General features: G+C 38.1%; 1 protein-coding gene across 3 annotated transcripts in view; it reads left to right on the forward strand.

The window, feature by feature from the left end:
• Nucleotides 1-26372, forward strand: part of HECW1 (HECT, C2 and WW domain containing E3 ubiquitin protein ligase 1) — a gene marked incomplete at both ends in the record, with an annotated part of 546121 nt that overhangs the window by 371762 nt on the left and 147987 nt on the right. For all 3 annotated transcript variants that reach the window (XM_081244601.1, XM_081244600.1, XM_081244602.1), the window contains one exon: nucleotides 7721-7890. In XM_081244601.1, the coding sequence (XP_081100727.1) occupies nucleotides 7721-7890 (170 nt within the window). The remainder of the gene's footprint in view (nucleotides 1-7720; nucleotides 7891-26372) is intronic.

The following is a 26372-nucleotide window of genomic DNA, read 5'->3' on the forward strand; positions in this document are numbered from 1 at the left end:
CAACAAATATTGTAGGCCATAAATATCAGAGATCTGAGATCACAGAAATGAAGTTCATGAGTGTCCTTGGGAGATGGACGGTCACCTGAGGCTTTTCATGTCTAAGTGAGCCCCCAGTAAAGCAAACGTGTGTCTAAAAATCCATTGATAAGTGGTAATAACAAGGTTAATATACAAAAGGTCAGTCTCTTTCCTATATACCAGCAATGAACAAATGGAATTTAAGTTAAAAACGCAATACCATTTACATTAGCACCTCCCCAAAATGAAATACTTAGGTATAAATCTAACAAAATGTTGATATGTACAAGATGTTTATAGGGAAAACTACAAAACTCTAATGAATTAAATCAAAGAAGAATGAAATAAATGGAGATATATTCCATGTTCATGGATGGGAAGACTTAATATTGTAAATATGTCAGGTCTTCCCAAACTAATCTATAGAATCAACGCAATCCCAATCAAAACTCCAGCAAGTCATTTTGTGAATTCTGACAAACTGATTCTAAAATTTATAATGAGAGGCAAAAGACCCAGAATAGCCAACACAATGTTGAGGAGAATATCAAAGTTGGAGGACTGATGCTACACAACTTCAAGACTTCTTATAAAGCTGCAGTGTGGTACTTGTGAAAAAAAGAAAAAAACAGAAAAATAGATAAATGAAATAGACTAGAGAGCCCAGAAATAGACCCCCATATAGTCAGCTGATCTTTGAAATATGAGCAGAGACAGTACAGTTGAGCAAAATAGTCCCTTCCACAAGTGGTGCTGGAACAACTGGACATCCACATGCAAAAAAAAAATGAATCTAGACACAGACCTTATACCCTTCACAAAAATTAACTCAAAATGGATCATAGACCTAAATGTAAAACACAAAACTATAAAACTCCTAGAAGATAACATAGGAGAAAACCTAGATGACCTTGGGTAGGGTGGGGCCTTTTTAGATACAACACCAAAGACACAATGCATGAAAAAAAAATTGATAAGATGGACTTCATTAAAATTAAAAACTTCTGCAAAAGACAATGTCAAGGAAATGAGAAGGCAAGCCACAGACTCAGAGAAAATGTTTGCAAAAGACACATCTGGTAAAGGAAAGTTAATCCAAAATATACAAAGAACTCTTAAAACTCAACAATTTGAAAACAAACAACCCAGTTGAAAAATGGGCCAAAGATCTTATGATCTTGTCAGACATCTCACCAAAGAAGCTATACAGATGGCAAGTAATCATATGAAACGGTACTCCACATCATATGCCATTAGGGAAATGCAAATTAAAACAATGACTAGATACCAGCTATGTACCTATTGGAATAGCTAAAATCCAGAACACTGAAAACACCAAATGCTGGTGAGGACGTGGAGCAAAAGGAACTCACATTTATTGCTGGTAGGAATGCAAAATGGCACAGACACTCTGGAACACAGTTTGGTAGTTTCTTTCAAAACTAAACATTCTCTTACCGCATGACGCCATGATCACATTCCTTGGAAATTACCCATATGGAGTAATTTTCATACAAAAACTGAACACAGATGTTTATAGCAGCTTTATTTATGATTGCCAAAACTTGGGAGCCATCAAGATGTCTTCCAGTAGCTGAATGGATAAATAAACCATGGTACATTCAGATAATGGAATATTATTCGGTGCTAAAAAGAAATGAGCTATCAGGCTATGAAAAGACATGGAGGAATCTTGAACGCATATTACTCACTGAAAAAAGCCAATCTGCAAAGGCTACGTACTGTATGATTTCAACTATATCACACTCTGGAAAAGGTAAAACTATGGAGATGATAAAAAGATCAGTGGTTGCTGGGAGATAGGGGAAGGAGAGATGAATAGGCAGAGAACAGAGGATTTTTAGGGCAGTGAAAATGCTCTGTGTGATACAGTAATTATGGATACATGTCATAATGCATTTGTCAATGCCCAGAGAGTGTACAATGCCAAGAGTGAATTGTAATGTAAACAATGGATTTTGGGAAAAGAAGTAAAGTGTCTCTCAACTGTGATTATGATGTGTCAATGTAGGCTCATCAGTTATAACCAATGTACCACTCTGGTAGGGGATGTTGATAATGGGGGAGGCGATGCATATGTGGGCAGGCAGTATATGGGAAAATCTCTGTACTTCCTTTTAATTTTGCTATGAATCTACAGCCACTCTAAAAAAAATTAAGTTTTAAAAGAAACCCACTGACAACATTAGCATGTGTCTGTCTAGGTTTAAAAAGAAAAGAAAAAAGAAGAAACAATACTTTTGTATTACTAGGACAGAAAACTAACAACTCCTGATTTGTTATTCTTATGTTCCCATTGAAATGCTTGATAACAGTTATTTGTACAAACTTTCAGAAACAGTAGAAACCAGGAAAACTACTCTACTGTCTGCCAGAAATGAAGAATTTTCACTAACCAAAGCTCACTAAAATCCTAAAGCCTAAGAGGGATGCCATACAGGATGGACAGCATGGGGCTGGGGAAGGAGACGAAATATCCATTCACTGGTTCCCATTTTGTCTCTACCATGTAGATATGGGCTCACAGACTCACCACAGGAAAGGAAACCACGCCCCCCACCACCACCACTACCACCAGCTTGTTTCAAAAAGCTACTTTACAAGGTGATCAGGGTGGATTCATCTCCTACAGCCCCCAATATATCATTTTTCTTACACTTATCTCAAGGAAAAAATTGCCAGCAATGAAATGTGACTGGAGATATAAAATTAACAACTAAAGAAGCAAGCCTGGGATGGTCGTGGAAATATAATACTTAGTAGTTGACTATGTATATGTTTAATTCACTACGTCTGTCAAGGAAAAATAAAAGTAAATACTGCTTAAAGTAGCATAATAAATTCCATGCCTCAAAGAAAGATGAGATAAAAAGATCATCAAATCTACAGCTAAGCAAAGCCCACAAAGTATCAAAAAGTTGACTAGATGCTGGTCATCTCCAGGTGTAAAAGTAGGGATGAGGATTCCAATAGCAGCTCGTTGGACAACCAAACTAACTAAAGATGGGCAATACCAGGGGTACACAACCTACTCATGGATAAAGAATAGACATTGTAGCTTGAAGAATGTGTGGAGAATAGATTCTACCTTAAAAAAAAAAAAAAACGTTGAAAGACATAACACTCAAGTGGAATAAGACAAGTATTTTGTGGCAAATATCTGCTCAAGAGAAATAAGGGATTTATCACTCGTCTGCTTGTACTCTCTATAAAATACAGGGACATGCAGGACCTATTAAGTAAGAGGTCTAGGATGAAGAAAAATGGTAAGGGATTTCTTTGTAGTTCTTTGAAGCTAAAGGAAAGTCAAGTGTATCTGTTTCCTGTTGCTGCTGTAACAAACTACCACAAAGTTAGTGGCCTGAAACAAAACATGTATTCACTCAGTCCTGGAGATCAGAATTCCAAAATGAATCTTAAGGGACTAAAATCAGGGTGTCGACAGGCAGGGCTGGTACTCTTCTGGGGTCTCCTGAGAAGAATCCACTCCTCACCTCTTTCAGGTTCTAGAGTCTACCTGCATGTTTTGGTTCGTGGCTGCATCACTCCAATCTCTGCTCTGTTGTCACGTCCCTTTCTCCTCCTTTTGCCCCTCCTTCCTCCATTTTATAAAGACTCTTATAATTACATTGGGCCTAACTGGATAATCCAGGCTAATCTCTCCATCTCAATAAAGATCCTTCACCACATCTGCAAAGTCCCTTTTACCATGTAAGGTGACATATTCACAGGTTCCAGGGATTAGGTTATGGTCATCTGTGAAGGACCGTTTTTCTGTCTATCATAGTCAAGGAGAGATTTAAAATAAATTCTAAAAGGTGCAATCACAGAATTCAAAGTGAGCTTTGAGAGCTTTTAGAAAGCAGTAAGAGCATACTCACCACTACAGAATTAGAATCAATGATAAGGTAGACTGACTTGAGATTCTCTCCTAGAAAACATAGAAGGGTCAGACATAAAAAGGATATGGAAGTAAAAAGATGGATGACATATACAGAGCCAATACATAGATATTTAATGTTTTTGATGAAATGATCAGAACAAATTGAAAGGAAATATTAGGAGATAGGTTTCTTGAGTTGAATGTGATTTTGAATCTTTAAATTAGACTATAAGGTGCTAAGAAAAAAATGTATGTACAGAGACCAACATCTAGACAAATGCCAATTTTTTTAAAGAAATTTTCAAATGCAGACACAGTAGACATATGAGGGGAAAAAGCATGATACTTACAAAAGAATAAACCTCATGTTAACCTCAGACTTGTCTTCTTATCATACAGAATGCTAAAATCATGAAACAAAGGCTACAGAGTTTTAAGGGTAGCATGTTTTAGCCGAAGATTTCTGTGCCCACCAGGTTGTCATTTATGTAAGAAGGCAAGAGAAACACATTCTCAGGTTTGCTAGGGCTCAAAGAACTTCACCTTTGCATCTTATCTGAAAGTAATATGTGAACATCCATGCCAGCATACAGAGAGATAAATTTAAGAAAACTCAAGAACTGGAGATACTGCATATAATTGGACTGCTTTTCTTTTTAGAATTTAAAATGAGAAATAACCAGAAAGATAGATCATGGAATTGTCTCCCCTGGAAATTTTCCAGAATGGAGTAGCATGTCAAAGCAAGATTGTTGATGCAAATGCTTTACTTCTCAAATCTGTTTATATATTCAGTTTTTACCACTCCTTGGTGGTAATAAATTTCCTGTGTAACTACTATCCCTTTAATTTTCAGTGAATTAACACTACAACCTTAAAAATCATAAATGCAAATACAGATTTTTTTCACAAGTATTTGAGACAATTTAAATATTCAAAATTACCACAGAGCCAAATAATTAAATACTATATACTGTTCAAGAATTATGTATACAAAATGTTCTAAAAGACATGGGACATCCTTATGGTATAATCCAGGCAAAAGAAAAAATTTAGGGTACAAGTCTGTATATACAGTATGGTCACAAATATGCAAAGAAAATTACTGAAAGGCAATAAAGAAAAAGTCTAGCAATGGTTGCCACTATGCAGTACAATTTGAAATAATTTTAAAATTCTGTTTCTTTTCCTTCTATATTTAAAAAAGTTACAGTAGGCATCATGTTTATCATTAGAACAAAAAACAATGCAGGAAAAAATGGGGGAAAATTAAGTATTTTCCCATTAATGTATCATTTACTGTTGGAAAATCACAAAACTCTGTGTTCTTATAGACATCCATTCCATTTCTTCATAGTTGAAGAAATTGAGACCTGAAGAATTTTTTTTCTAGAGTTACAAAGTTCAATAGAGAGTGTTCCAGAACTAAAATCTGGATATACTAATATACAGCCAAATGCTCTTTTAACTCCTAATTAACTCCTTATTGCAGCAGTTTTCAAACGTTCTGACTCCGTGAAACATATATTTTTATAAGTATACAAATTGAACTTAAACTATAAAAGTTCACTGAAGGGCATGAAAGGAGGCATGAAAAAGTGAAGAAACATATGTTCTTGAATAGGAAGTATTGTAAAGTTACCATTTTTCCCAAAATCCATAGATTCAATGCAATTCCAATCAAAATCTCAATTTTTTGGAGGGGAGCTGATTAAAAAATTAAAAGATTAATCCGGAAGAATAAATGTGTGACTGGTAAAGAAAGATGTTTTCTTTTGGAAAAAAAAAACAAGAACAATAAAGATAACTAGACTTATCAGGTATCAGACGTATGATAAAAACATTATGCAGATTCAGACAAGTTGTTTGATGGAAGAGAATTTTTTAAAAAGACCCATTTATGCTTGAGAATTTGACCTATGCCAAAGTTGTCATTTTTATGAAAAGGTAATATCACATAATGGTTAAAAACACAGACTTTGGAATCACAGAAGCAGGTTCAAATTTCATTTCTGACATTGACCAACTCTGAAGACCTGGTCAAGTTACTTAACTCAGAAACCTCTATTTTCTCTTCCTCAAATTAGGGATGTAATAACTCTCTTGTAGAATTTGTGGTTAAGATTAAATCAGATAATGTATTTGAAGGGCATAGAATGGTCCCCAGAATTTAGTAGCTAATCAGTAAATGACAGGCAGTAGTGGTGGAGGTGATGAAGGTGATGATAGTCATTATTTTATGATGGGTAAATCTATGTCTGTCACACTCTGGGCCATATTCCCCAACACCACCCCCAGATTTGATGGTTCACTGGGAGAACTCAGCATGTAGTCATACTCGTGACTATAATCGATAGTCAATTACATTGACTATAATCATTGTAATCAATTACATTGAAAAGATACACAGCAAATTGCAAAGGAAAAAGGTGCCTGAGATGAAGTTTGGAGGAAACCAGGCACAAGTTTCCACCAGTCCTCTCTCACTGGAGTCACACAGCTAGGGTTTATTTCTCCCAGCAACAAGTTGTGAAATACTGTGAAATACTATATACCAGGGAAGCTCATTACAGACTCAAGAGCCCAAGGTTTTGATTGGGGGCTGGTCATACGGCCAAAGTACTCCTAGCACCTACCAAAATTCCAGACTCCCAGAAGAAAAGCAGGTGTTCAGCATAAACCACATAGTTTGCACAAACACTTGAGGCACAGAGAGCCACTCTTATCAATTCTTTGCTCTTTTTTTTTACCATCTTTTTTTTTTTTTTTTTTTGCGGTACATGGGCCTCTCACTGTTGTGGCTTCTCCCATTGCAGAGCACAGGCTCCGGACACGCAGGCTCAGTGGCCATGGCTCACAGGCCTAGACGCTCCATGGCATGTGGGATCTTCCCGGACCGGGGCACGAACCTGTGTCCCCTGCATCGGCAGGCGGACTCTCAACCACTGCGCCACCAGGGAAGCCCTCTTTGCTCTTTTAATCCTCACCTTTCTCTATTTCTTCTGATGCACTGGCTCCTTACTCAGTGAAAATCATATTTATTGTGAGGCTAGAGCCCTTGTTTTTCTGTCTTCACTTTGAAGAAGTGGTTCCTGCTTCCCTGGTGGCGCAGTGGTTAAGAATCCGCCTGCCAATGCAAGGGACACGGGTTCGAGCACTGGTCCGGGAAGATCCCACATGCCGCGGAGCAACTAAGCCCGTGCGTCACAACTGCTGAGCCTGCACTCCAGAGCCCATGAGCCACAACTACTGAACCCATGTGCCACAACTACTGAGTCCATGCACCTAGAGCCCGTGCTCTGCAACAAGAGAAGCCAACGCAATGAGAAGCCCACGCACCGCAACAAAGACCCAATGCAGCCAAAAATAAAATAAAATTCACCTGGACCCACTGAATTTTCCAAGTTGGATTTCCTCCCTCAGTGTGCACCAGGTTTCCCGAGGTGACCCTCAGCCCCTCACCCCAACCTGCCTGAGGAACGCCAGAAGCCCAGACCACTAGGGGCCAATGGTCCTCTCTTGAAAAGCATAGCAACCACAATGCTAGTCTTGACTTATTACAGGCACTTCTTAACCAAAACAATTTAATACAGTAAATGTTCATTCAAATCAGTAAATGTTCCATGTAATGGATTCTGGAGACATATCAGTCTATATTTGTAATGAGGTGGAAAATGGTCTAAAGTTTGAGAAACTTTTTACATGTTTCAGATGGACTCTTCTCCTTGTGTGAGGCCTAATATAATATTTAACCTTGCTAAAACACATGAAATTAAAATATCCTCTGTTTTATAGATTTCCAGGCCATGGGGTTGAAGAAAGGGATGTTTTTCAACCCAGACCCTTACCTGAAGATTTCCATTCAGCCTGGGAAGCACAGCATCTTCCCTGCCCTCCCACACCACGGACAGGAGAGGCGATCCAAGATCATCAGCAACACCGTGAACCCCATCTGGCAGGGTGAGGTGAGTGCCTGGGCCCTGAAAAGGAGCTTAAGGGACAAAAAAACGGTGGACCCTGAAGCCCACATGCTACTCCCTCCTTCCTTGGAGCCCCAAACTCTGCTGCTAAGTTCATGGTTCTCTTGGTCCTGGAAAGTCACCATGTTCTCTTTGGATTACAACTCCTAGAGATCTTGATTAGTCTCACAGCGTGGGACCATGAAACTATTCATTGCAGCTGCACTCAGTAGCCATATACAGTCAGCCTTCTGTATCTGCAGGTTCTGCATGTAGGGGTTCAACCAACCTCGGATGGAAACTATTCGGGGAAAAAAAATTCCAGAAAGCAAAACTTGAATTTGCTGCACACAGGCACTATTTACCTAACATTACATTGTATTTTCCACTATTTACATAGCATTTACGCTGTATTAGATATTGTAAGGAATCTGGAGATAATGTAAAGCATACAGGAGGACGTGTGTAGGTTATATGCAAATTCTACACCATTTTATGTAAGGGACTTGAGCATCCATGGATTTTGGTGTCCTCAGCGGGTACTGGAACAAGTCCCCCAACCTACCGAGGGACAACTATAATAGCCTCTTGCTCTAATCCTGAGCTTGCACCTGAAAGCAGGACAGGAGAAGGAAGTGATGTGTTTTAATCCAAGCATTCTCATTCTTCCCATGCGTGTGGTCCTTAAGCAAGAGTGCCAAATTTGGGCTTCCCTGGTGGCGCAGTGGTTGAGAGTCCGCCTGCCGATGCAGGGGACACGGGTTCGTGCCCCGGTCCGGGAGGATCCCACATACCGCGGGGCGGCTGGGCCCGTGAGCCATGGCTGCTGAGCCTGCACATCCGGAGCCTGTGCTCCGCAACGGGAGGGGCCCCAGCAGTGAGAGGCCCGCGTACCACAAAAAAAAAAAAAAAAAAAAAAAAAAAAAAGAGTGCCAAATTTGAATTGTGTCCCTCTGGACCAGTTCCAGAGATTCTGAAACTGTCAGGTTTCCTAGGACAGGTAAATCAATAAGCCTTAAAATAACACTAAGATATGGGGTTGCATATTGTTTGATTTAAATACACACGAAGGCTGATTGTTCATGCCATCTTCCTGGTTTACACAGTGCTAGGCAACTTGCTGGAGTTTCAGATAATTTGTTTTATCTGATACAGGCTCTTCTCGTCTCTTACGTGTGTCTCCACCACCAGGTGGGAGCTAGGAGGTTCCTCAACAAAGCCTCATCAGGCTCAGCCTCACAGTGACCAAGTCCTGTCCTAGAGAAACAGCAGGAAGTTGTCACACCCATTGACTGCCTAGCTCCCTGCTTTAGCTTGAGAGTATAACCTGCAAACTTCATGGCTTGGGAGACAGTGGGGTTTAGGGCATGGAAATGCCACAGTATATAATGTAGGGGTTAAAAGTACAGATTTGCAGTCACACAGACCTTGGTTCAAATCCCAGCTCGGCCAGTTGTATAACTTTGAGAAATCAGTTATCCTCAATCTGAGCATCAGATTATCCTCATCAGGCTGGTGCTGATGGAAATGTGTTACTACTACCCTGGGCACTCGCTTTGGGCAGGGTTCCTTCCTTTATTCTTCAAAGTAGCTCATATCTGATGCAGAACTTTCAAGCATCCTTGACAAGAAAGTGTAGATATTTGGGGCCAAAGCTTTTTCATTGTCTCTTAAATTATACCACCTACTTCCTAGGCTTAATTTAGCCTGACCCAGGTTTTACAGAAGATCAACATTAGAGCTTTTAAGTGGCCATCAGGGAAATAGAGTTGTATTTGAACTTCTTACTACTTTGGTTATCAACAGACTCTAAAGCACCCACAGGACTGCTAGCATGGAATCATGAATCTTAAATTATTTGTTTCTTCAGTCCTGGCTGTTCTTGCCAATTATTTATGGACTCCTCACTCCATTCCTGGAGATAATACAAGATGCCACAGGAATTTATAGCACATGGAAGAAAAAAAAAAAAGAAGCCTCTCCTGAAGAACTTTAGAGCAGTTTGTACTAAGACATTTAGTCATAAAGGTATTATAAGTCTCAGAGAACATTTATAAAATCCAGCACCCTCAAAATATGTTTTGGCTAAAAATGTCAACTAGAATCCACTTTAAGTTCTGAAATTATTTCCGAATCTTTAGTTCAGATATACTTTGCTCTGCAAGGACACAGGCCAACTCTCCCTCTGCTCTTGACCTCCTTGTTCCTTCCAGTGTGCTGTGGCAAAGGTCAGCATCCTAAGATAAGTTTCACCACATGTCTCCCTGACAAAGCTCAGACTGAGGATAACTGATTTCTCAAGTTAAACAGCAAGTAACTGGCTGAGCTGTGATTTAAACCACAGCGTGGTTTGTGTGATTGCAAAGCTGTACTTTCAAACCCCTAAATTAGCTTACAGTGCCCAGAGCTCAAATGTGGGAGTCTCAGCCCCCAGGCAGAACATTCGAGGCCTCAATGACCCAGCATTGCTTACCACTTGTGTCAGTTAGGGATGCCTCAGGCTCTAAGCTAGAGGAAGCCTGGTCAGCTGTGATATTTCTCACAAACCAGAAGTCCAGAGGGAGGTGGTCCAGGCAGTGCAGCTCCTGAGTACGGCCACCAGGGACCCAAGCTCCCTGGGTCTTGCCACTACACCTTAGCAGGTGGCTCTCATCTTCCTGTCTTAAAGCCTCAAACCCAAGTTCCAGGTAGGAAGAAAGCAAAAAAGCCAAAGAAGCTTTTCCCTTGAAAGGCTTTGAATTACTATCCTCTAAGAGAAGCCCTATTACCTATCACAGGACCTCACCTGGTTGGGAAAATCTAGTGTTTCGCTTCCCTCTCTAGTCGGGAAGGCCGGGGACTAGACAGTTGAACATAGGTGTTGAATAAACCAGTTTATAGTGTCTGCAATGTGCTTCGGCTTTACTCTCCAGCACCTTTTACCTCCAACATTACACTAAGACCACTCTCAGTAGCTGCTGTCCCCCAGTGCCCCTTGTGCTTTCACATGGCTGCATAAATTGTGTCTTTGCTTATATCTACCTAAACTGTACATCCTCAACTAATCCAACCAGAGATTCCAGCTCATCCATCAATTCTCAGCTAAAATACCACCTCCTACCTAGCACCCCATCCCAGGCCTCAGAATGAAAGTGCTTCCTCATCTTTGCTCCTTTGTCCAGACCTCTACATAGTGTCTTCTATTTGCACAGCTGTCTTCCTCACGAGACTTTGAGCTCTTCAAGGAAAGGACTCACATCCAATTTATCTTGATACCTCCAGTTCCTGGACCTAATACTACTAGGTTCTATAGGGATTACTATGCCAAGCAGTGTTTGAAACATTTTATATAATTAACTCATTTCATCCTCACAACAACCCTATGAAATATGTACTATTATTATCCCCATTGAAAGATGAGGAAACCAAGGCACAGAGAAGTTAAGTGAATTTCCCAAGGTCACACAGCTGGTAAATGGCAGAACCAGAATTTGAACCAGTTCAGAGCCTGATACTGGTCAGTTTTGTGCACAGGTGGTTTTGAGTAAATTCTGGAGAAAGTATCCATAGCTTATATCAGATACTCAAAATGATCATTATACCTCGTCTTATTTCAGGTTAAAAAAAAATCAGTTAAAATTGACAGCATTGTCATACAGAGTGACGTAAGTCAGAAAGAGAAAGACAAATACCGTATGCTGACACATATATATGGAATTTAAGAAGAAAAAAAATGTCATGAAGAACCTAGGGCTAAGACAGGAATAAAGACACAGACCTACTAGAGAATGGACTTGAGGATAGGGGGAGGGGGAAGGGTAAGCTGTGACAAAGCGAGAGAGAGGCATGGACATATATACACTACCAAACGTAAGGTAGATAGCTAGTGGGAAGCAGCAAGGTAGATAGCTAGTGGGAAGCAGCGGCATAGCACAGGGAGATCAGCTCGGTGCTTTGTGACCGCCTGGAGGGGTGGGATAGGGAGGGTGGGATAGGGAGGGTGGGAGGGAGACCCAAGAGGGAGGGGATATGGGAACATATGTATATGTATAACTGATTCCCTTTGTTATACAGCAGAAACTAACACACCATTGTTAAGCAATTATACTCCAATAAAGAAGTAAAAAAAAAAAATTGACAGCATTGAGTGATAAGGCCAAAGGCAGGTATCAAAAGCTTAAATTGGTCTTAACAGCTAATCACGTGAGCCCCTCCTTCTGGAAGATAAGTTTGAAGGATAAATGAATTTTTTTTAAATGGAGGAAAGCAAGGTGAAGTTCTCATGGCTGATTATTAATTCATTTAAGAAATATTTATTGTGCATGTACTCTGTAGTAGAAATGGAAGCAGCAGGAAGGACACAAAAATGATTGATAGATAAGACCCTGCAGGCTAGTGGAAGGAGAAAATACAATGAAATAAATGTCCTAATCAAGGTGTGGACAGGACGCTGCGAAGCAATGAGGGAAGATCTCACAGAGGGTGTGCTCTTGGACTTGGGTCTTGACAAGTGGCAGGATATTTGGGGGAGGGGGAGGGGGGCATTCCAGGTGGATGGAACAACATATGCAAAGGTACCAAGGCATCCACAGACGCTTAGGGGACTGTTCAGAAATGTCATGTGGGTGGAGCTTGTGGTGTTCTCAGATAAGAGATGGCAACTGGGCTGGGCTTATTTCAATCATGCCTATCTGGCGTGGTTTCCTGATTCCTTACAAATGGAAGCTAATGTTGGCTTCTGGGGTCTCACGTTGCACCGTAGTGAGTGAAATGAAGATTCCCTGTTCCTGCAAGATTCGTGCAAGTCTTTAAATCTGTATGCAAGAAGGTAACTAAGAACTAAACTGTCCTGCTTTCCATATTTGTTGATTAACATACCAAGGATGTTCAGTGAGAAATAATCGAAGTTGCCTGCACTTAAGAGCAAGAATACCCTTTAATGTGTAGTTTAAATGCTCAATTTATTTCTTTGATTAATGTTGCATTAAGGTCTTACGTGGTTTTTTTTCAAATTTATTCAAGTTCAAACTGGAAACATATTTTTGCTAATTAAAACATGATAAATCTGAGAAAAAATAGTTACTGTCAGAAGTTTTAAATGAGGAGGGAAAATTGAAAGAAATACATGTTAAACATAATGCAAACTAAAGAAATATAAAGAAGACTTCCATGGTGATTGATTTATCTCCTCTTTTTTATGACTGTAATTAGAAACTGTTTTCACTCCGGGAACACTGTCCTTAACTTTTAGGTTTGTTTACTCTCCAGTATGGATATAATGAGCATTTATAAGATTATAGCTTCAGAGAGAAGTTAAACAGAAACAGCAGCAACTAAAGTGTCTCGGTTATCTGTTCAGAGTGCTTATGTAGACTGTATATTTGTACCTCTAAGTAAAACAGGGAACTCCTAAAAGCAGAGTCTCAGAAACATCAAGCAGATCAAGAAAATATTAAAATCAGGCCTGGGGCCCTGGTGTATAGTAATCTCTACCCCATTCTCCCTGTCTCTGCCCTCAGAGCTGGGTGGATTAATCCCCATACATGCACTATCGGCTACTCCAGTCTGGTCATAAGATTAGAAGATTAGGTAGATAAGGCCTGGCCTTGTGGAACTTACATTAATGTGAGAAAAGCAAAACAAAATAAATAACAAGATAATTTCAATGGAAGACAAGTAACATGAAGGAACCATCACATCATAATATGATGTGTTTGATGGAAAAGAGCTGCCTTAGATAGCGGTGGTCCAAGAAGGCCTTTCTGAGTTGCTGTCATGTGAACTGAGAAGCCAGACATACAAAGACCTGGCTGGATGTGCATTTCAGACAGAGGAAGCAGCCAGTGTGAAGTCCTGCATATAATGAGTTTGGATGTCTAAGCAGGAAGGTTACGGTGGCTGGAGGATGGCAAGTGCGGAAGGGATGGGGTGGAGTCTAAGACGAAGTTGGAGAGAGAGGCAGGGACCAGCATCTTGTCAATTCTGGAAAGTGGTTTGGATTTTATTGTAAATGTGGTAAGAAGCCATTGGAGCAGGGAAGCATCACACTGATTAAGATTTTATAAAAATGGCCCTGCTGCTATGTGTGGATTGGATTATAAAGAGGCTAAGATGAAAGCAGTCGATTTCGCTTCTGGCTCTCATGGAACAGCATGTTGGCACACTAACACAAAAACACCTAGAAAAGCCAGATAAAATACAAAACTTAAAAAATGGTGATGACATCTGAGAATGGTTTAAACAACCAGAACTCATGTAGTCAGGCTCCTGGAGAGAAAGGAATTGCAAGTGAGCCAGCTTTCTGCTACTACTTTTTAGAAGAGGGATAAGAAAGTAGGCAAAAAGCTACTGAAGGTCAAAGAGGAGTTTGCTGTAATCTCACAGTACTGAAAAGGCAAACTAGGAGTTCTGGATCCTCCAAGGAGGAGGTGGCCTAGAAAACCCCAGATTCTCACGTGGACCCCTGGCTAGCTAAGTACAGAATCAGGGCCAAGCTATGGTAGAAAACTTTAAGACAGCTCAGACAACTCAGTCCCTGATTAAATAAAATAATCTGACCCCACTAACAATAAAAACAGACACATGGAGGTTTATTATTGGAGTTATTAGACATAGATTTTAAATACTTTTTATGTGTTTTTAAACTTAAAAAGCTAGACATAAACAATAAAACAGTAACTATAAAATGCCCTAAATTGAAAATTAAGCAGGAAAAGCTCCTTAAAAATCTGACTCAAAGAAGAAATCACAACAAAAACTAGAAAATATTTTGAGCTAAATAACAATGAGTATATGACATATCTACACTTGTGGGATGCAGCTAAATTAGAAAAGAAGAAGAGCTGAATATCAGTGTTCTGAGTTTCCATGTGAATAAGCTACAAAATTAAGAGCAAATCAAACAAAAAGAGCAGAGGGAAGTATACTAGTATAATGAAGATAAGTGCAAAAATCGCTGAATTAGAAAACAAATGCATAACAGAAAATTGACAAAAATCAAAATGTGTTCTTATATTTATTAAAAAGATAAGAGAATATTATAACATTTATGCTAATAAATTTGAATGGAAAATTCTTAGAGCAACATATCTTACTAAACTGATAGAAGAATAAACAGAAATACTGAGTAGTCTTTTATCTCTTAAGGAAATTTAGTATGTAATTTAAAACGTTTCTACAAGGAAATTCCTAGGACAAAGATTGTCACTATTGAATTCTCCCAAACATTTAATGAAATAACAATGACTGTAGAAATTCTTTCAAAGAAAAGCAAATTGTTTTAAGAGGTCAGCTTGTTTTGTAAGACCAACAAAACTTTGATACCAAAATCTGACAAGGTCAATACAAAAAATGCAAATTACAGTCCAAGCTCTCTCATGAAAATCTGTGCAGTTATCCTAAATAAAACATTGGCTAATTTAATCCAGGAATATAAAAAGGCTAATAGTTTACCAAATTGTGTTTATTCCAAGAATACAAATACTAAAAAAAAATCAATCACTGTAGCAGTTTCTCTCTGGCACCAGTGAACTCATCATTTGCTGAACTCCAGCTGAACAAAAAAGGGAGTAACTAGTCGTCTATTCTATGGTTTATAACAGGCAGACTCCCCACAAATCTGCCAATGGTAAAACACCCAGGAAGCAATTAGACACAAGACTTGTTCACAAAGGTGTGCCAATGTTACCGGAAGTTCACCTAATTTCTAGTTCATGAACTTCCCTCCAGTATCTGGTATAATAACTGCTTAGGACTTTAACCAGATCTGCACTTCCAGATCACTGCTATTGATTTTTTGTTCAAAGTCACCAAGCTGTATGCTCCCCACAGCAAATGTGCCAAATGATACCCAGTTAGGAAAATCACATATGGAGAATGTGCTTAAAAACTATTGATACCATAATGGTAAACATTTCATTCTCTTAAGAAAAACAACAGCAATCTTCCTGTTATTGGTAATTGTGAGTATCAGAATTTTTTGTGTGTGTGTGTGTGGTATGCGGGCCTCTCACAGTTGTGGCCTCTCCCGTTGCGGAGCACAGGCTCCGGACACACAGGCTTAGCGGCCATGGCTCACGGGCCCAGCCGCTCCACAGCATGTGGGATCTTCCTGGACCAGGGCACGAACCCGTGTCCCCTGCATTGGCAGGCGGACCCTCAACCACTGCGCCACCAGGGAAGCCCAGAATTTTTTTTCTTAAGTATATAACTGCAAATAGGAAAAAAGTGCACAGACGCAGGCTTTAGCATTGTTTTTTTGATTTTTCAATTGTAGTTTTTTGGGGGGTTTGTTGTCTCTAATATGCCTTTCATTATTATTTTTATCTTTATTATCTTTATTAGGAGATAACTTACATAATAAATACAATTAACTACATACAAGTGAAAAAAATGGCATTCATTCAAAACAATTTGATGAGCTTTGACAATTTTAGATGCCCATGAAACAACACCACATTAAAGACACAGAACATTTCCATTGCTCCCAAACGATTACTGGTACCATTTCACAGTTCCGACCTGATTTCATTCCTGGCCACTGTCATATTCTGAACTATTTCTTTTATCATAATAGATTAGTTTGCATTTTATATGAATGGAATCCTACAGTATACATTCTTTTCTTTCTGGCTTCTTTTGCTCAGGATAATGTTTTTGTATTCATCTATGCTATTGCATACATCAGTAGTTTGTTCCTTTTACTGCTGAGTACCATTCAGTTATATGGCTCTGCCATATATTGTTTCTCCACTTACCTGTTAATGGACATTCAGACTGTTTACAGATATTGACTATTGTGAACAAAGCTGCTGTGAACATGCAGGTACAGTCTTTCTCTCAGGAAATACCTAGGAGTGGAATGGCTGGATCATTTTGGTAGGTGAGAACTTGCCAAAAAGTTTTTTTCAGTGTGATTGCACCAGTACACAGTCCCACCAGCAGTGTTTGAGAGTTCTGATTGCTCTGCATCCTCATAAACACTTGGTATTCTCTTTTAATTTTAGCTCTTCTAATAGATGTGAAGTGGTAACTTACTGTGGCTTCACTTTGCATTTCTGTGACGACTAATGGTATTGATCATCTTTTCATGTGCTTATTGGCCATTTGTATATCTTCTCTTAAGAAGTATTTGGAGATGTCTAACTTACTGAGATTTGAGAGTTCTTTATATATTCTGATTCAAGTTCTTAGTCACACATATATTTTACACATATTTTCTCCCATTCTGTGGCTTGCCTTTTTGTTAATGGTGTATTTCAAAGAGGAAATGTTTTTTATTTTTATAAAACCCAGTTTATTAAGTAATTTTCTCTTATGATTCATGCTTTCTTCATTCTATCTAATAAATCTACCCAAGTTAGCAAAGATAACTACTAACTTTCCTCTAGGGGTTTTATAGTTTTAGCTTTTTTTTATATGCCTCTAGGATTCATTTCCAGTTAATTTTTGTGTATGGTATGATTTAAGGATTGATGTTCATTTCTTTCCATATGGATGTTGAGTGGTTCCAGCACCCTCTGTTGACAAGACTTTCCTCCTCCTTGGACTGTGTTGGTACCTTTACCAAATTTCCATTGAACAAATATGTGTGGGTCTGTTTCTGGGCTCTCTATTCTATTTCATTGAGCGATCTATCTTTCGTCATTATGACTCTGTCATGATTACTGTAGCTTTCTGGTAAATCTTGAAACCAGTAGTAAAAGTCTTTCAACTTTGTTCTTCATTTAAAAAATTATTTCAGCAACTTTCAGTCTCTGGTTCCACATGTAAGGAACTTACAAGTTTCCAGTCCATCCTAACAATGATGAAAAGCTGAACAGACTGAAAAAATCAACATCTCTGCTCGGATTTATAAGAGAGAGGAGGACACAGAGTAAACTGGTCCCCAAGACTGAAGAGACAGAATGGCAAATACAGGGAGTCATGGCTTTACCAGAGCAGAGACTCTCGGCAGAAACTACCACAGGAATCTGTGTTGGGGCAGGGAAACCCAAACTGTAATTGATGAATGGCTAGAGGCACATTGTGCACAATTTTGACAGTTAAAACTTCCAGGGGAATCCAGTTGTAGGGTGGAGATTTACAATATTGTGATATTTACCTCCAGGAGCCCGACTAGGTTCTCACAGTAAATATCAGAGAAAAATCCCCTCATGCTTCCAGCAAGGGGAGGGGACAAGGAACCATTTTTTAAAATAAATCACAGCACTGTGTTCTTCTTAACGAGGCCTGCACTAAGGAAATTATTTAACCAGAGCCTCACCTGCTCGGGTATTATCAGAGCCTAACTGACCTGGGGGAAGGGAAATACCCAGCTCCACTCTACTCTAGCCATCCCGTCCCACCTAAGAGGGGAAAAATCTGAAAAACACTTGTGAAGTTCACAGACTAGATGCTTAGCTTCACTAGAAGACTGAGACCTAATCATAGGACTTGGAACACTTCCTCCTTCCCTACACCTTACCAGCACTTTACTAAAGGCCTATTTACAGCAGTTTCTTTTATACAGTACATCATGTCTGGCTATCAAGAAAAAATTATAAGCCATACCAAAAGGCAAAAAAAAAAAATTGAAGATACACATCAAGCATCAGAACCAGAAATGACAGGGATGTCATAATTATCAGACCAAGAATTTAGAACAATCATGATTAATATGGGAAGGGCTCTATTGGACAACATGCACAAACAAATGAGCAGTGTGAGCAGAGGGATGGAAATCCTAAGAAAGAACCAAAAGAGAGGATAGAGGTCAAAAAACCTGTAACCAAAATGAAAAATGCTTTTGACAGGCTTATTAGTGGGCTGGACACAACTGAGAAAAAACTTTGAGCTAGAAAATATATCAGTAGAATCCTCAAAAACAAAGGCTGAAGAGAACAGAACACCCAAGGACTGTGGGGCAACTACAGTAGGAATAACATGTACATAATGGGAATACCAGAAGGAGAAGAAAGAGAAAAAAGAACAGAAGAAATATAAGAAACAGTTATGATCAGAATTTCCCCCAAATTAATGTCAGATACCAAACCACAGACCCAGGAAGCTCAGGGAATACAAAGCTGGATAAATGTCAGAAAATGACACATAGGCATATCATTTTCAAATTACAGAAAGTCAAAGATAAAGAAAAAATCCTGAAAGAAGCCAGAGGAAAAACCACCTTTACCTACAGAGGAACAAAGATAAGAATCATATCTGACTTCTCACAAACAAAGCAAACAGGAAGAAAGTGGAATAAAATGATGTGAGAAGTGGTTGAGAGGAAAAAAAAAACAAAAAAAACACCAACCTAAAATTCTGCACCCTGCAAAATATTCTTCAAATGTTAAGGAGAAAAAAGACATTTTCATAAAAACAAAAATTGAGGGAATTTTGTTGTCAGTAGACCTGCCTTGCAAGAAATGTTGAAAGACGTTCTTTAGAGAGAAGAAAAATAATAAGTCGAAACTCAGATCTATATAAAGGGTATCAAAGAAAGAGTAAGTGAAGATAAAATAAAAACTTTTATTTTTCTTATTTTTAGTTGATCTAACAGATAACAATTTGTTCAAAATAATAGCAATAATATATTCAATTATGTATGTCATGTATATATGTGTTATATATATATGATTATGTATGGTATGTATAGATGAAATAAATGACAGCAATGATACAAGAAATTGAAGGAGGGAATTAGGATTATTTTGTTATAATAAGGTACTCACACTACCCATGAAGTGGTATAGTGTTACTTGAGAGTGGACTTAAATTAGCTTTAAATTTGTATTGCAAACTCTAGGGCAACCACTAAAAAATGCAGGGAAAAGAAAGAACAACTTAATGCTAAGAAATGAGAGAAAATAAGTCATACAAAATACTGAATTAAAACCACAGAAGGCAGAAAAAGAATGGAAGACAAATGTAGGACTAAAGAACAAGTGAAACAAGTGAAATAGAAAACATTAATGAATATGGTAGATATTAATCCAACTATATCAGTACTCACTTTAATGCCAATGGTCTAAATGTACTAATTAAAAGACAGAGATTGTCAGAGTGAATAACCAACACAATCTAACTGTGTGTTGTCCAAAGAAACCCACTTTAAATATAAAGACACATATAGATTAAAAGAAAATGGATGGAAATAAATGTACCATGCTAACACTAATCAATAGAAAGGATGACTAAATACATTAATTTTAGACAAAGCACACTTTAAAGTAAGGAAAGTTATCAGAGATGAAGAAGGACATTACATTAATGGTAAAAGGGGTAAATTCTCCTAGGAGACATGACTCTTTTTATTTATTTATTTTTAATGTGAAAAGATTTTATTTTTTATTTTAATTGAGATATAATTGACATTATATTTCAGATATACACATAATGATTTGATATTTGTATACATGGCAAAATGATCACCACAATAAGTCTAGTTAACATTTGCTACCATAACACAGTTACATACATAGTAGTGTTTTTTAATATAAGAGAAAAAAATGGAAAAGTAAATGTTATTCAGAGGGAATAAATTGTGGTCTAGTCATATAATGAAATATTATCTAGCAGATAGATTTTAAAAATAGGTTGAATGAAGAAAACTGAGTTGAAGAGAACTTTACTACAGTATGGTAGCATTTATGCAAAAAAATTAAAAACATAAAATAATACAAATATGTATATAACAAAAAAATAAAATATTAGCTTGAAGGATATATGACATTTTTGAAAGCAGCTGGCTCTGGGGAGAGAAGAAAATGGATCTGGAGAGGGAGAATTTAAAGTACTTCCATTTTATTTATAACATTTTCTTCATAATATGCAAAAACCCACAAAAATGAGTTGGACAGAGGTATACTAAAATGTTAACAGGCAGTGACTATGGAAGGTAACATTTGGGGCAATATTATTCCTACACTTCATATTTTTCTCCATTTTTCAAATTTTCTAAAATAACCAAGTATTACTTTTGTAGTTATCTCCCCATTTTTAAAAACCATACATGTTATAGGCACAATCATGGCAGCCTCCATTTTAGAAGAAAAGCTGGGTAGCAGTCAGCATGGGATATGAGGAAAGCATTGTCACCTATACCTGATGTTCTTTCCTAGTCAGGTGAAAGCCAGTGGGCTTGAGGAAAGATGATAATTTAAGATGTTCTGACTTCATCACTGCTTATCATTCTCTCCTTATTTTGTACTCAGTGCATTGAGAAAAGAGCATCTGGAGTCATGATTTTCATTAGAATTTTCCCTGGGTCACATCCAGGTTAATAAGATATGTGGGTGAATCCCCAATGATTATGTACATATTTAATGTACGTGGTCTGTTTTTAGCCATGTTCAAAAATAAAGTTTTTTGGTACTCTTTCTAAATGTGTTATGCCCTATTTTTTTTTCCCTTCTCAAAATCTTCTCACTCTCCCACACTTAGATCTCTTAAACCAATTTCTCTGTTTCTACATGTTGTCTTTCTCATTCATAATTTTTTAAACCAATCAAGCCAAAAGGCAGCATATCACAATGTGAGCAATATGGACTTTGAAATTAAAAACCATGGGTTTGAGTGCAGGCTCTGCCTGCAGTTATTTGCATGACTGAGCCAATGACTATCTTTCTGAGCTTCAGTTTATCTCTCAGTTGGAGACTGTATTGCCTGGACCTCAGGTGAATGACCTCACCAGAATAACCAGATCACAGGTGTCAATGTGATTTGTAAGCTAAAAAAATGCTGAAGTCAAGGTTTACCAGCTTTCTTGCACTAAATGGGTGGCTCCAGGATATCTAAGAGGGAGGAAGGGTCTAGACATGTCCTGGACAATCAGTGAGCCAAACGATTTGTAGCTAGGTGTCCTTTGAAGCAAGTTACTAATTAATCTGTGAGTATGTACACAGGACACACGACTGCTCAGGTGACCCGTGACCATCCAAATCCATGGAGCAGGTCAGTGGCACTGATACTTATTCTTTTATAGCTTTATATTCTTCTATTCTTGGACTTCTTGACCCAAGTCCCATGGATTTAATTGCATACTGCCACAATCCAAACCTATTGGAAATACAGCAATATTCATTCATTCATTCATTCAATTTTAAATTGAATTTTAAAAAACATTTTCTTACGCTCCTGGCACTTGTCCTTGTGCAAAGAAACAGGCAGTAAACCCAGCCAATCAGGAAACTGTATAAATTGTTAGAAAGTGATCTTTGCTATGTGATATGAGTGTAATAAGGCAAAGGGAAGGCTAGGGAGTAAAGGGTTGGACTGCCTTTCAAAAGGATGGTGTGGAGGCCTGGAGAAGGTGCCTCAGGCCTCCAGCTATAGGAAGTGTGTATTTGTTTTCTTTTGCTGCTGTAACGAGTTACCCCAAACCTTGCAGCTCAAAACAGCACACACTTAATATCTCACGGTTTCTGTAGATCAGAAGCCTTGAGTTGCCTTGGCTGGTTCCTCTGGTCTAGGTCTCACAGGGCTGAAATCAAGATACAGGCAGAGCTGGACTCTTATCTGTTGGCTCTGGAGGAGAATTTGCTTCCCAGCTCACTCAGGTCTTTGGCAGAGTTGGTTCCCTGTGGTTGTAAGACTGAAGTCCTCATTTCATTACTGGCTGTCAGCTGGAGTTCTCTCACCTCCTAAAGACTGCCTGCACTCCTGCAACAGCACAGAGAGTCCTTCTCATGCTTTGAATTCCTCTGACAACCTTCTGCTACAGTTCTTCTGCCTTTAGTGGGAGAAACTTATTTGCTTTTAAGGATCCATGTGGTTAGATTGGTTTCTTTTCTTTTTCTTTGCATTTTTGAATTTTATTTTATTTATATTTTTATACAGCAGGTTCTTATTAGTTATCCATTTTATACATATTCGTGTATATATGTCAATCCCAATATCCCAGTTCCTCACACCACCACAACCACCTGCCACTTTCCCCCTTTGGTGTCCATACATTTGTCCTCTACATCTGTGTCTCTGTTTCTGCCCTGCAAACCAGTTCATCTGTACCATTTTTCTAGGTTCCACATATATGCGTTAATATACGATATTTGTTTTTCTCTTTCTGACTTACTTTACTCTGTATGGGAGTCTCTAGATCCATCCACATCTTTACAAATGACCCAATTTCTTTCCTTTTTATGGCTGAGTAATATTCCATTGTATATATGTACCACATCTTCTTTATCCATTCATCTGTCAGTGGGCATTTAGGTTGCTTCCATGACCTGGCTATTGTAAATAGTACTGCAATGAACATTGGGGTGCATGTGTCTTTTTGAATTATGGTTTTCTCTGGGTATATGCCCAGCAGTGGGATTGCTGGGTCATATGGTAATTCTATTTTGAGTTTTTTAAGGAACCCCCATACTGTTCTCCATAGTGGCTGTATCCATTTACATTCCCACCAACAGTGCAAGAGGGTTTTCTCCACACCCTCTCCAGCATTTGTTGTTTGTAGATTTTCTGATGATGCCCATTCTAACTGGTGTGAGATGATACCTCATTGTAGTTTTGATTTGCACTTCTCTAACAATTAGTGATGTTGAGCAGCTTTTCATATGCTTCTTGGCCATCTGTATGTCTTCTTCGAAAAATGTCTATTTAGGTCTTCTGCCCATTTTTTGATTGGGTTGTTTGTTTTTTTAATATTGAGCTGCGTCAGCTGTTTATATATTTTGGAGACTAATCCTTTGTCCGTTGATTCATTTGCAGATATTTTCACCCATTCTGAGTGTTGACTTTTCGTCTTTTTTGTAGTTTCCTTTGCTTTGCAAAAGCTTTTAAGTTTCATTAGGTCCCATTTGTTTATTTTTGTTTTTATTTCCATTACTGTAGGAGGTGGATCAAAAAAGATCTTGCTGTGATTTGTGTCAAAGAGAATTCTTCCTATGTTTTCCTCTAAGAGTTTTCTAGTGTCCAGTCTTACATTTAGGTCTTTAATCCATTTTGAGTTTATTTTTGTGTATGGTGTTAAGGAGTGTTCTAATTTCATTCTTTTACATGTAGCTGTCCAGTTTCTCCAGCACCACTTATTGAAGAGACTGTCTTTTCTCCATTATATATCCTTGCCTCCTTTGTCATAGATTAGTTGACCATAGGTGCATGGGTTTATCTCTGGGCTTTCTATCCTGTTCTGTTGATCTATATTTCTGTTTTTGTGCCAGTACCATATTGTCTTGATTACTGTAGCTTTGTAGTATAGTCTGAAGTCAGGGAGTCTGGTTCCTCCAGCTCCATTTTTTTCCCTCAAGACTGCTTTGGCTATTCGGGGTCTTTTGTGTCTCCATACAGATTCTAAGATTTTTTTGTTCTAGTTCTGTAAAAACATTGCCATTGGTAATCTGATAGGGATTGCATTGAATCTGTAGACTGCTTGGGGTAGTATAGTCATTTTCACAGTATTGATCCTTAGAAGACATAACTCTTGATGTGTATGAACCCAAGAACAGAATGTCAAACTACATGAGGCAAAAACTGGTAGGCCGCAAGGAAAACTAGACGAATCCAGTATCACAGTAAGAGACTTCAACACAACTCTCTCAGAAATGGACAGATTCAGCAGGAAGTAAATCAGTAAGGACCAAGTTGAACTCAGTATCACCTTCAGTCAACTGGATATAGTTGACATTTATAGACTGTTTCATCCAACAACAGCAGAATACACATATTTCTTAAGTTCACATGGAATATATACCAAGACAGACCAAATTCTGGGTCTTAAAACACACCTTAACAAATTGAAAAGGATAGAAATCACACAGTTTCTGATCTCAGACCACAATGAATTAAACTATAAATCAGTAACAGAAAGATAACTAGAAAATCCCAAAATACATGGAGATTAAACCACACACTTCTAAAATAAGACATGGGGGCTTCCCTGGTGGCGCAGTGGTAGAGAGTCCGCCTGCCAATGCAGGGGACACAGGTTCGTGCCCTGGTCAGGGAAGAACCCACATGCCGTGGAGCGGCTGGGCCTGTGATCCATAAAAAAAAAATAAAAATAAAAATAAAATAAAATAAGACATGGGTCAAAGAAGAGCTCTCAAGAGGAAATTTTTACTGTTCTGAAATAAATGAAAATGAAACCACAACTTATCAAAGTTTGTGAGATACAGTGAAAGCAGTGCTTAAAGGGAAATGTATGGCATTGAATGGATCTATTAGAAAATAAGATTTAAACTCAATAATCTAAGACTCCACCTTAGTAAAGTAGAAAAAGAAGAGTAAATTAAGCCCAAAGGAGCTGAGGAAAAGAAATAAGAAGAATTATGACATAAAGTAATGAAATTGAAAATGGGAAATCAATTGAGAAAATCAATGAAACCAAAAACTGGGTCTTTTAAAAGATCAATAAAATCAATAAGCCTCTAGCTAGGCTAACTAAGAAAAAGAGAGAGAACACAAACTATTAACATCAGAAATGAAAGCGGGGACATTACTACAGATCCCATGAAAACTAAAAGGATAATAAAGGAATACTGTGAACAACTCTATGCCCACAAGTTTGATAATCTAGATGAAATTGACCAATTCCTTGAAAGACACAATTTTCCCAAACTCACACAAAAGGAAAGAGATAATCTAAACAGGCCTATATCTGTTAAAGAAAGTGTATTAACAGCTAATAACCTTCCAAAACAGAAAGCAGCAGGCCCAGATGTGTTCATTGATGAATTCAAACAAACATTTAATGAAGAAATTATACTAATTTTATAATCTCTTTCAGAGGATAGAAGCAGAGGGAATACTTCCCAACTCATTCTGTGAGGTCAGCATTCCCTAATAACAAAACCAGACAAAGATATTACAAGAAAAGAAAACTGCAGACCAATATTTCGCATGAACATAGATGAAAAACCTTCAACAAAAGATTAGCAATTTAAATCCAAAAAAGCATAAAAAGAATTATGTGCCACAACCTAGTGGGATTTATACTAAGTATGCAAGGCTGAGTCAACATTCAAAGGTCAAATAATGTAATCCGTCATATCAACACACTAAGAAAAGTCACATGATCATATCTATGGATGCAGAAAAAGCATTTGACAAAATCCAACTCCCATTCAGTATTAAAACTTAGTAAACTAGGAGCGGAGAAAAACTTTCTCAACTTGATAGAAAATCTCTACAGAAATCCTACAGCTAACAGTATACTAATGGTGATAATCTCAAAGCTTTCCCACTAAGAGCAGAAATAAGGCAACAGTATACCCTCTTACCACTCCTTTTCAACATTGTACTGGAAATCCTTGCTAATGGAACAAGGCAAGAAAAAGAAGTAAAAGGTATACAGATTAGGAATGAAGACTTAAAATTTTTCACAGATTGTATGATTGTCTATGTAGAAATTCCAAATAATCAACAAAAAACTCCTGGAACTAATAACTGATTATAACAAAATTGCAAAGTACGGGACTAATATAGAAAAGTCAATTGCTTTTCCATATACCAACAGTGAACAAATGGAACTTGAAATTTAAAATATATGAATGAAATACTTAGGTATAAATCTATCAAGATGTGCA

The sequence above is a fragment of the Mesoplodon bidens genome (assembly GCF_964165515.1).
Source record: "Mesoplodon bidens genome assembly, chromosome: 9".
In the NCBI taxonomy this organism is placed as follows: domain Eukaryota; kingdom Metazoa; phylum Chordata; class Mammalia; order Artiodactyla; family Ziphiidae; genus Mesoplodon; species Mesoplodon bidens.